The 12,582-nt window shown below is 43.8% G+C and overlaps 1 protein-coding gene across 1 annotated transcript in view; it reads right to left on the bottom strand.

The window, feature by feature from the left end:
* Window positions 1-1,233: 1,233 nt before the first annotated feature.
* The window catches only part of ZER1 (zyg-11 related cell cycle regulator), a 33,193-nt gene continuing 21,844 nt past the window's right edge, over window positions 1,234-12,582 (bottom strand). Inside the window, exons 11-16 of the mRNA XM_075835104.1 lie at window positions 9,782-9,901; window positions 9,577-9,692; window positions 9,312-9,500; window positions 8,057-8,154; window positions 7,764-7,866; window positions 1,234-5,011 (exon numbers count right to left, since the gene is read on the bottom strand). Coding sequence (XP_075691219.1) covers window positions 4,954-5,011; window positions 7,764-7,866; window positions 8,057-8,154; window positions 9,312-9,500; window positions 9,577-9,692; window positions 9,782-9,901 — 684 coding nt within the window. The 3' untranslated portion in view covers window positions 1,234-4,953. The remainder of the gene's footprint in view (window positions 5,012-7,763; window positions 7,867-8,056; window positions 8,155-9,311; window positions 9,501-9,576; window positions 9,693-9,781; window positions 9,902-12,582) is intronic.

Raw genomic sequence — 12,582 nt, 5'->3', positions numbered from 1 at the left:
AGGTTATATATTTATGCTTTGGATGCTTTATGGGTATACGCCCTAGGATCTGGCTCACACTTGAATACATGCTTGCTGATGGCCGCACCTTACTTTTTCTGAGCCATTTCAGATCCATGCTGTGTCTTTCGGTTATATGAATCCATTACCTGTTGGCGTTGAAATTCTGTTGTCCCAACAACCATGTAAAATTTCTTCTTAATCTGGAATCAGTCAATGCTCCAAAAGTTTCAGGGTCAAAACGCCAAAGAAAAAGGAGTGTTGGAACAACATCAGGAAACAACTTCGGAGGCGCTAAAGAGATGATCTGGAGTCCAGTACAAAATGTCATGTATAAATCCTGCATAAAAAGAGTTAACTTTGCTGAATTTTCGTTACGGTTTTCTCACATTTTTGTTTGGTTATTTCCGTCATTTTTCTCTATTCATACACAGAGCTGCTTTCAAAATTAAACTGGTTGCCATTGGAAACAGACAGCCATTTAGCCCCACGCTGTTGTCAGACATGCCACCTAACATCTTAGACTTAAAACGGTTGTCTCATGAAGACAACCCCTGTCGATATGCCCTGTAGGGAACCTCCCTCTATGATCCAGAACGGAGAGCAGCTTTCACGTGAGCTCCCACAATGCACTGCTCCCCAGTAACAGGAAACCAGCAGAATTTAGCTTAAGACCTTAACCGAGGAGAAAAAAAATATGCTAATTAAAACTGAGATAATATTTTTTTTAAAAAAAAAAGACTTAAACTTTGTAATATTGTTAATTTTCAATAAAAGGGGTAGTTCATGTGACCTGCAGCCAATAACTCGTATCAGCAGTGAGCCTGCCCGTGATTGGCTGCAGCGGTCTTGTGAATGATAACAGTGTTTTCTACGCTGTAGAAACATTAAGGACTAATGAAACATCGTTGATCGGCACTCGTTTGCTCCTGTCAGACGGGGCTATGGATGGGGAGGAGCGGTCGTCACTCCGATCCCTCGTCCCCATACGTTATTACATGTCGGCAGCGCGTCTCCGTTTACACAGCGTGATGTGCTGATAACGGCGATAATAGTTCACTTTTTTTAAAACCATACAACCAGCAGATAATCGAGCGTTTGGTCGTTCATCTGCGGATCGCTGTTTACACCGGGCAATTATCGGCAAGGAGCGCTCTATGAACGCTTGTCTGCCCGATAATCGCCCAGCGTAAAAGGGCCTTAACTCAACGTCAAGAAATGAAACAAAGACAATTTTCTTTTTACATGGGACTTTATTGTTTCAGGTCATCAATTGAGGCTTTTACAAAACATGATGCACAGCAGCACCGCACAACTAACTTACACCGGGCCTTACTATACTCAATTGCGCACCATGCCCCCTGCAGGAGGTAACAAGACCTAATCCAGATAGAACACCTATATAAATTAACAACACAAAATTCATCTGCTGCTGTAGAGGACAGTGAAGACAATTCAGCTAAAAAGTTGAATTCATAAAAAAGTTAAGAAGTGGACCTGGCGCAAAAGAAAAATAAATCAAAATGGCGGACTGAGTCCCAAATTTCAATGTGGTGAGTCTATAGGTGTTCAGGAGGCCTGCAGTGGAATGTCTGTCCACGCTGACTTTAGAATAAGCACCCAAATATCTATGGCTATAAAAAGTCCAAAAGGAATTGGTAATACAAAAAAGAGCAGGGGGGGCCGCACTCCACTGCCGCGCTTTAGCTTCTGCCTCAGGCACAATAGAAAGGTGAACATTTTCCACAAGTCCATTGTTAGTTTGCTTTCTTATTGCCAGCCGTCCTCATAGGGAAGACACAGACGTGGACTCTCTAAGGAACACTTCAGAACAAGCAACAAAAAAAGAAACAAAAAAAAAAAGTGAATGGGGGAGGGCAAGTGTTCAAAAGAGGAGCCAAACAGATAATACACCTACATAATTATAGGTTTCAAAAAGAAGTGTAATCCATGACTGTTATATTGCTTAAGACGGCACACGCTCGCTTCATACCTCAGTAGCCGGTCTCCCGGATACCTAAATATAGTGGACGCTGCCGAAACTCAACCTCTCAACCAATAGGAACTTAGACACGTGTTGTGGATGGCATACTGGTGCCATTCACTCCTAAAAAATCCACGGCCTGTGCATGATAATGTGTATACAGAGTAGGTGGCGCGTCCTCTTAAAGTGTACCCACAACATATTACATTGGCTTTGCTTATAATAACTAAAACGGTAATACGGGTAACTAAACGTTTAAAGAAACTTTTCACACGTCATAGTCACGTCAGATATTTTGACCACCACCACCGATCGATCGCTCAGGTGAGCGCTGTGCCGCTTAGTATCTGTTCAGCTTTCCTCAGAAAGCCGAGCGAGCGGTATACGGATTCATACTTTCTATTGAGCCCTTACACCGCTCCAAGGAACACCGATCAGTAACTAAGCGGCACAGCGTTCATCCGAGCACTACTTTCCCTTTGTTTTAGCGATCGGTGGGGTCTCAGTGCTCAGATCCCAACCAATCATAACATCTGACACTTTACTATGACATGTCAAAAGTTTTTTTTAAAAGTTTAGTTACACGTTAATGAATCCACTTTCTTAAAGTATGAGATTTCGGAAACAGCGCCACTCTTTTCCAAAGGCTGTGTTTGGTATTACAGTTTAGATCCATACAAGAGAACGGAGATAAGCTGCAATACCAGACATAACCTATGGACAAAAGTGGCGCGGTTTCTGAAATCTCATACTTTAAAAAAGTATATTATCAGACTCCATGTCTTGGTCACGTGATCTGGAGGTAATATTCTCACAATTGCCAAATGCACTAGGGAGCCTGGGTGACAGCATTTTTTGTGCTGTAACGGCGGCCATATTAGTTGTCACCAAGTGAGTGCAGGCATCTCATTTCCCGGTCATGACCTGGTCCTGCTGCTTCTCGGGTAGCGGAGACCATGAATACGCTAAAGCCAAGAGACTCCAGAGAAGCAACGTGTAGACGGCAGGTCGTTTTATAAGGTACACTTCAGACCCGCAAGACTGATTAATACAGGAGATGTATTCTAAGACCAAGGTTGGTTTGGCACTGAAACCTTGGATCATTGTTATAATAAAAAAATATGCAGTTGAATACAATCTCAAAATCACCCCAAGCCACCAAGTCATACTTCCAGGAAGCTGAGATATGGAGTGCTGTTTGCAAGAACCTCATAAAGGGGACCATGAGGCAGCTCTGTGGTAACTGCTGATTTTCTGTCCCTGACTAACAATATATTGGCTCTGCAAGGTTAATGGGGATTCCCAGGAAAAAAACATTGATGGCCTATGCTTGCGTTCGACCCCCAGGACCACCCCAAATCAACATAACAAAGGGGCAGTGGCGTACGTGTAGCAGCTCAGCCCCATTGAAGTGAATGGGCCCGAGCTGCAAAACAAGGCATAGTCGTACGAACAGACGAGCCAGTGTGGAGGCTCCGGAGAGCGCAGCACCCCCTCTTTCAGCTGATTGTGAGGGCCGGGGATGGGGTCACACATTGATGACCTATCCTAAGTCTAAGCAATCAATGTATATATTTGGAAAACCCCTTTAGGAAGATTTTTTTTTTACTCACGCAGTATTTCTCCATGTTAGTTCTGTAGACACAGGGACAACTAAGCCGTTTTAATGTAAGGACACAGCATACAGCAGAGTAGATCTCAGCTTCCTGGACCTATACATTTTCAGGTTTTAAAGGGCTTGTCCAGGACTACAAAAAAAAAGGGGTCTTTTTTTTGTTTTCCCATGAAAAGCAACACTCTGGTCTGGGGGCTGTGTCTGGGATCGCAGCTCTGCCCCATTCAGGCTATTGCAATACCATACAAAGGGGCAAGACTGGCGCAGTTTCTAAGAAAAAAAATAAATTAGACCCTGTTTTGTAAGCCCAGACAACCCCTTTAAGAGTCAGCGGCCATTCTTTTTGCAGACTCACTCTGTGGTTCGGAGACTACACCCTTGGCATACCATAATCCCATACGGGTTTACTACCGAGATCACCGCAAACACGTCATACACAAAGTGAGCTTCCATCATCTGGAAGATTTCGGTGAGAGCCCATGATCATGACGCTACTACATGGCAATGTCATAAATACAGAACAGACTACAGTGAATGGTTATTTCAAGCTTATGCAAAATTTGGCTTGGGCCATTCCAAAAACAGCACCTGGTGCCCTGTGGAGGAAACATTGGCAGTGGCCGTGTTCAGTTTCTGCTCTTTTGTGTATTGGTTCTCTTCAGGCTTCTCTTGTAGCGTTCAAGCCTAGGACCTTGTGATTTCCTTGCCGCTTTCATCATGTGCCACCAGTTTGTTTTCTTGGAAGTGAGACTATTCCATGCCACGAAGCACTTTCTATTATAAAGCTGTGTGTACTGCTTCTCGGAAGGTACTGATCCTCCTTGAATAATCGCCGATAGGTGGCACTAGAGAGACTGTTTTCTTTCCTCAGGAGTGTAGTGTGAGCGAACTTCAATAAACCAGACTGGCAGGGAGGTTTTCATACAGTTGGGTATTAAACTTGCCAAGCTTTAGGTTGGTGGACAATGCCCGTACAGACAGGCTTGGTGACAACTGGAAGTAAATAGGGTTCATCAATCTTAAAATCGTCTACTTGCAAGTTGTGCTGTTGCATCTGTCAGCCAGGTGCGAGGAGCCCGTCTTCTTGGTGGCGACATGATTTAACAACGTCCTCTACACAAGATGTTGGGTTATCAATAGGATAATAGTCTTGTTACTTGGTTGCTGCCGTAGCTTTCTCTAGGAACCTCACCCAAATCCATCAAAATAAAACACCAATAACAAGAGTTTCTTGTGCAAAGCAAATTCTTTCTGGTGCCTGGTGGTGCTGCACATGTGGCTCCCCCTAGTGATAGAGCGGGATAGACGTGTTCTCTGTGGAGAGGGCACAAAATACTACAAGTGGCTGCCGTCTTTATAGTAATGTGTCCATGCTCTCTTCATTATAACAACTGCAATGCTCAATCACTTTGCTGGAAAAAAAAGAAATATGATAAATATGAGATAGATAGATAGATAGATAGATAGATAGATAGATAGATAGATAGATAGGAGAGAGATAGATAGATAGATAGATAGATAGATGTGAGAGAGATAGATAGATAGATAGATAGATAGATAGATAGATAGATAGATAGATAGATGTGAGATAGATAGATAGATATGAGAGAGATAGATAGATAGATAGATATGAGAGAGATAGATAGATAGATATGAGAGAGATAGATAGATAGATATGAGAGAGATAGATAGATAGATATGAGAGAGATAGATAGATAGATATGAGAGAGATAGATAGATAGATAGATAGATAGATAGATAGATAGATAGATAGATGTGAGAGAGATAGATAGATAGATAGATAGATAGATAGATAGATAGATGTGAGATAGATAGATAGATATGAGAGAGATAGATAGATAGATATGAGAGAGATAGATATGAGAGAGATAGATAGATAGATAGATAGATATGAGAGAGATAGATAGATAGATATGAGAGAGATAGATAGATAGATACGAGATAGATAGATAGATAGATAGATAGATAGATAGATAGATGTGAGATAGATAGATAGATGTGAGAGAGATAGATAGATAGATATGAGAGAGATAGATAGATAGATATGAGAGAGATAGATAGATAGATATGAGAGAGATAGATAGATAGATAGATAGATAGATAGATAGATAGATAGATAGATATGAGAGAGATAGATAGATAGATATGAGAGAGATAGATAGATAGATATGAGAGAGATAGATAGATAGATATGAGAGAGATAGATACGAGATAGATAGATAGATAGATAGATGTACTACAAAGACATGCCAGGTCCTACCAACGCTTTGGCTGAAAGTGGGGTCCCGAATGAGTGACCTCCCCATCCTTATTAACTCAGAAAGCCCTCAAGTCTTAAAGAGAACCTGCCAGTTCTGAAGTGTTATAAAGATAGTACCTCCATAACATATTCCACTAATTCTATTACAATGTGCAAAAGTTTTACCTTCATAAATCCAAGAGGATCTGTCATTTGGGCGCAATGTCAGGGATATGGGGACAAAAGCCCAACAGCTTACATTGCTGACAAAATCTGTTTGTCATTTGTATAGTTCCAGGAAAAAGGTCTGGGGGTCCAAATCTCCAAACCTGGGTCATCATCCATGGGCGGGATTCATGGCAGAGCTCGTTACTCACATACTACATTTACAAATGTACTTGCCCCCCTTTAAAGATCCCGTTATAATCAAGGATTGAAGCTTTCATGTCTAGTATGAATGAGGCGACATTTAGGTGATTGTCATCTGCTGTGACTCTTCCTAAAAAGAGTTTTGCCATTGTTCCCAGCATTGCAGGTGTGATAAGAGACGCTCCGATCACACCACAAAATTATACAGGTGATGGGGCTTATGGAGTTATATTACCTGCTGCGCTTCTCTGCCGTGGATCCGCCGCTTTGGGGTCCTCTCTATGTTGTCCCAAAATGGCCACACAGCTTCACAGACTGAGTCTAAGACGCTTCCTTTGTTCTCGGATTGGCCAGAACTACTCACGTGAGAAGCTCTGGCCAATACGAGAACACTAAGAGTATCTCAGACTCGTAGTGTGAGGAAATGTTCACACGGGCTACTTTCGGCCATTTTTCGGGCCGTAAATGTCCGAAAAATCAGAAGCAGAACGCCTCCAAATATCTGCCCATTGAAATCAATGGGAAAAACGGCATTCTGTTCCGATGAGCCGTTTTAAAAAAAAATGCTGCGAAAAAGAACTGCAGGTCACTTCTTGGGACGTTTTTCAAGCTGTTTTTCATAGACTATTGAAAAAAGCTCCAAAAACGGCCGTAAAAAACGCAGCGAAAATCGCGAGTTGCTTAAAAAACGTCTGAAAATCAGGAGCTGTTTTCCCTAAGGGCTAGTTCACACCGAGTATTTTGGCGCTGTTTTTGACGCAGAAACCGCATCAGAAACACTGCCAAAATACGCCCGAAATCGCCTCCCATTGATTTCAATGGGAGGCGGAGGCGGTTTTTTTCTCCAGCGACATGCCCTTTCTTCGAGGGCACTTCCGTCTCTGACCTCCCATTGACATCAATAAGAGGCAGAGAAAGAAGTTTTCACTGCGTTTTTTTCCCCACGGCGCTCAATGTCTATGGCCGAAAAACGTGACGGAATTTTGAGGCAGATTTTTTCAACCTGCAAAAAAACTCAGTGTGAACAGGGCCTAAAAAGCACTGCAGCCATGTTGGGTCAAAACAGAGGTGACCCCAAAGCAGCAGATCAACGGCACAGAGGCGAAACTGGAGGGCAGCAGGTAATATTACTCCATATACCCCATCACATTTATCATTTTGTCCTGGGACCGGAGGGTCGTATTAAAGGGGTTTCCCATCACACCTAATGATGACATATCACTACAACATGCAATTACTTACTGATCATGGGAGTCCGACCACTAGAACCCACACCGGTCCCTAAAACGAACAGGTCATGCGACATCGCTGCTCCCGACCAGGCCGAGTTGCAGTACCTGGTGAATGGTGGCACAGTGCAGGGACAGAAATCTGATAGGGCCCCTGTGCTTGGTTGGGCCCCTGAGTTTAGACCTCCTCAATCAGAAGGTGATGGCCTATCCTAGCAATCCTGTGCAGCTATTTTTCCCTAAATTTTTCCCATATGAAACCTTGAATGCCTGCGACCACTGCTGCACGCTACGTGTATCCAATACCTAGCCATATCCTTGGTTTCTTGGTGTGTAGTGGTCATCTTGAGCACATCTAACAGCAGAGGGAGTCCTCCTTCCTTGATCAACAGGGGGCAGTACTTGTCCGCTAGGTTACAGAAAAAAAGGTAAAAATGCATTACAAACGAGAATGGGCCCTCAATACTAGTGATTAGGCAATGACATACAGTACAGTAAATATAGATACCGGGTACACACTGACTGTATGCTAGATATATATGGTCTGCTCTCCCATAATGACGCTGTAATAACCCCTTAAGTGAGGAACAGATACTCACAATATACAGATACAAGATTGTACAGGGCCCACGTCGCCCAGTGCTGGCTTACAGGAGAAACGCACTGGGGTAAAAGCCGGAGAATTGGCTCAAATGACCTTCAAAAACAGATACAAGGAGGTTAGGAATCATTACTAGTACTTCAAAGAAATCCTGGCGGGCATCAATCCTTGATATGGAAAAACACAGCCAATGTGCCACGTTATGTATGCTCAATGCCACGCTGGCAGGAGCGGGCCATTAGGTTAAAATCTAGTTTAAAGAAAAGTGTACGGTGCTGTGCCTGGTACATAATGAAGGTGGGCGAGCGCTTGTCCAACTCCATTATTTACCAGGCACAGCACTGTACATTTTTTTTTAGTGACCCATTGACTTTAATGGGACTGAGTTGCAGTACCAGGCACAGCTACTATAAAACGTATGGCGCTGTGCCTGGTAAACAATGAATGAGACGACTGACCGATGCGCCACGGCCCCTTCATTCAAGGTGATCTGTAGGGTGATGGGACTTGGCCTCCCACCGATCTGATATTGGTGGCCTATCCTAAGGACAGGCCATCAAAATTGAAGTCCCTGAAAATACCTTCAACACTATGGGGGAAATTCATTAACCTTTCTATGCCAGCTTTCATAGAAAAGTCGTAATTTGTGCTGAAAATTGTGACTTTTACATATTTTATGCCGCCCTTGACACTTTTGGGAAAATGGAGCGTGGCTTGCCAAAAGGGTAAATTATAATTTCTGCCAGTAAACTGGCGTAAATTATAGCGGAAACCTTCATTAGCTCCTAGCTGGCAAATATTTTACTCTGTGGGGCGTAGCAGGGTAGAGGCTCGTGCCAGGCCCCGTACATTGCCCCCTTTCCCTGATCAATTAACCACCCCATCAGACAATAAAAAACATGTATGCTCACCTCAGCGGGTCCCCTCCGCATGCTGCGGCTCATATAATGTACTAAGGCAGCATCAGGACCTTGTCTGAGCGCAACATGCGGAGGGAACCTGGAGAGGAGAAAAGGAGCGGTGAGGGGAGTTTAATTGTTTGTTTGTTTTTTGTCCGATGATGGTTAGCGCTCAGCACAAATGTGGCTCACAGTCTACATCTTATGAAAGGCCAGTCTTAGTAAATCTGCCCCCTAGACTGTGATAAAGTCATAACGCTATACCCCAGATCATAGACAGAAGAGGGGGAACAAGAGAAGGGCGATTCAAGTACTAGAGGGCAATCTAAAGGGTATATTAGTTGTTCCTCTGACCGGTAGTTAATGTTTCTTCTGGAGCTTATATCCCAGCTCTGAATGGCTCTCCACATGCGTTCTTCCACCTCCTGGCGTGTGGGTTCTTCAATGAACCAAACCTCAGGACCATCAAACATAATGTGTGACAGCACCCCACAGGCGTTGTAGGAAACTTCAATCCCATCAGCTTTGCTCTCCAGGAGATTACTGACAACAGTAGAAGGGCACACGTTAGTGAACGATCAAACCCGTTACCAAAACCATTGAAGACTAAGCCAAGTACCTGAAAACTGTAATAAACTGTGACGTCATCAGATGTGAGCGGAGCTCTTGGACCTCCGCCACATTTCCCAGAAGTCCCAGCATGTTACGATGCAGTTCCTGCTTCTCTGGAAATTCCTGTGGATGGCAAAGGGACACTTGGTAAAACGTCATCTTAGTCCCAAAGAAAGGCTGCAACTGCGGAGGAGGAACTCAAGTACACTCACTTTTAAACAGTGGAGAAATAGCTTCATGCCGCCGTAGTTGAGGAACATCTCGCAATTATCTGGCGTCTCATCTGTGATGTTCCATAGGGCACTCCAGGAAAATTCCATTACCTGATCACACTGACAATTAAGGCAAAAGAGAATGAACTTATTCTTATAATAATAGCATCCAACTCATCATTTATTTATGAATGTAGACGTAAAGTGGTTTTCTGAAATAAGGAAAAAGGGTAACTTTTTTTTTTTACCCAAGAAACAGCGCCACTCTTGCCCATTGGCTGTGTCTGGTATTGCAGCTCAAACTCATTCAAGTGAATGGGGATGATCTGCAATACGAAAAGCGTTGGTACGTGCGGTCAGGGACAAATTTCATGCAAAGGATGACCCCTTCTGAGAAAGAGGCACCCTTATAGCACCCAAACCGTAGCGACTTTGAGGAGATGTCAGGCAAAGAATGGAAACATACTGACAGATGACTGGCTTTTAAAAAATGCATTAATACTCTGTTTCTATTTCAGGAGGACTTGATCACTAAATGGTCTATTTCTCCTTCAGTGGATCCGCCTATCCCACGGCTGTCTAAGACCCCCACCATTCCACTGTCAGATGCGGCATCACTCAATGGACTCTTTTGACAAGTTGGATACCCAAGTCTGTATTGGTGGCCGCAGGTTTTGCTCTGTGCTCAACATTTGCATCAACCTGGGTGTGGGTGAGTAAGGCCTACTTGGTTTGGAGTAAACAGTTGCATCTTGGAAGGTGGGCCGCAAAAGGACATGGCTGACCTCGTGTCTGAGGTAATTTAAGATTCAAAGTTCCTTTTTCATGATTCAGACTGATTTAATGGCCGTGTATCGGCTAATTTGATTGACATAGGTTCTTTTTTGGTTAAACCTTGGGCGGCCGATTAGGCTCCCAAAAAAGCCCTTGACCCCTTCCCTTGGTTGTTGGCAGACTTTTTAGGAAACGTCGGGACAAGAGTATTTCTGGGGCTCTCCCAGCATAGCTGCTCGCTTCACTCAATTCTACAGGGACTTATACTCCTCGCAGTCTACGTATGAGTGGTCCGAGTGTATATCATATTTGGAAGATTTGAACTTTCCACAGTTAGATGTGGCAGGCAGGGATATGCTAGAACTTGACATTACAGAAGACGAGGTTATACAGGCATTGAGGGATATGTCGAAGGGTAAGGCATCGGGCCCGGACGGGGTACCATTGGAGGTATACCTTCGTTATTCTGACCAGCTCATTCCCCCACTATGCTCTATGTATTCTTATGCCCGGAGGGAGGGTAAACTTCCGGACAGTTTCTATGATGCCACAATTGTAGTATTACTAAAGCCTGACAAAGACCCTAGTGATTGTAGTTCTTACCGTCCTATTTCATTATTGAACCTAGATTACAAGCTACTTGCAAAGGTAATAGCAAATAGATTGAATAAGGTGATATTACAAATCATCCATCCGGATCAGGCAGGCTTTATGCCTGGGAGGTCCACATCTGACAATATACGCAAGGTTCAAATTTTCGCTCAAATAGGTGAGGCACTGAAGGAGGACTGGGCAATGGCATCTCTTGATGCGGCCAAGGCCTTTGATTCCGTTGAGTGGGCATATTTGTTTGAAACATTACAGAGGTTCAGTTTTGGCCCGACTTTCATTAAATGGATAACAATCCTGTATAAGGATCCGAGGGCACAAATTTTGATCAATGGTATAATGTCCCCCTATTTTCAACTCCATAGAGGTACTAGGCAGGGGTGCCCTCTCTCCCCGCTATTGTTCGCAGTAGCTATTGAACCTTTGGCGATCTGTATCAGAACGCACCCAGAATATCAGGGAATAGTGCTGGGGGGAAGAGAGGAGAGGATCAGTTTGTATGCAGATGATGTGATATTGTATATGTCATACCCGAGGGACACTTTGGGGCTAGCTATTGAAATTCTGAACCAGTTCGGTAGATTTTCTGGCCTATATGTTAATTGGAATAAATCTTTTTTCATGCCTTTAAAGGGGGCAGGGTGGGCGGATGCTGAGTACGGTTTGCAGGTGGTGTCGTCCTTTAAATATCTAGGTATTATTATAAACCGAGACCATAGGCAGGACCGAATCACCAATATTCTGCCTCTGTTGGACTATATCAAACTCAAGTTCAAGGTGTGGGGGGCCCTTCCATTGGCAGTGACGGGCCGAGTAAACTTAATTAAAATGGTTATTCTGCCAAAATGTCTATATGTCCTAGAGCACGCAGCCATACCAGTATATAAGGCCTTTTTTAAATCCCTTCATGCATTATTCCCAGCCTTTATTTGGGGATCCAATAGATCAAAACTTAGTTTGTCTACCCTGCAGAGACCTAAACATGAGGGAGGGATGGCATTGCCGGACTTGTTCATGTATTATCTAGCTGGGCAGCTGAGGTACCTACAGCTATGGACAGGGCCGGATCCGTTACCAACGCGGGAACAGCACCTCGCTACATATTTGCATCTTACACATCTCTGGCCAGTGCTAGAAAGTTCCCCGGGAACCTATAAGGCACTGCTTCCAGTCCATAGGGTGGCAGTGCAGGCCTGGATGGCTGCCAAACAAATTTATGCATATGCAGAAAACACAGGTGGACATGCCACTGTGGGATAACCCCCTTCTTCCTCATTTAATGGAAGGGCAAGCCCCCCCTTTCTGGTGTGGATTTGAGGTGCGTAGAATTGGGGATGTGTATGTTGATAACGTCTTTAAATCCTTTACACAAATGCAAGAGGACTTCCAAATTCCTAGAGAAGGTTTCTATCGATATC

The sequence above is a fragment of the Rhinoderma darwinii genome, chromosome 8, assembly GCF_050947455.1.
Source record: "Rhinoderma darwinii isolate aRhiDar2 chromosome 8, aRhiDar2.hap1, whole genome shotgun sequence".
In the NCBI taxonomy this organism is placed as follows: domain Eukaryota; kingdom Metazoa; phylum Chordata; class Amphibia; order Anura; family Rhinodermatidae; genus Rhinoderma; species Rhinoderma darwinii.
The sequence above is the reverse complement of the archived record's forward strand: the minus strand, read 5'-3'. Positions and strand labels throughout refer to the sequence as shown.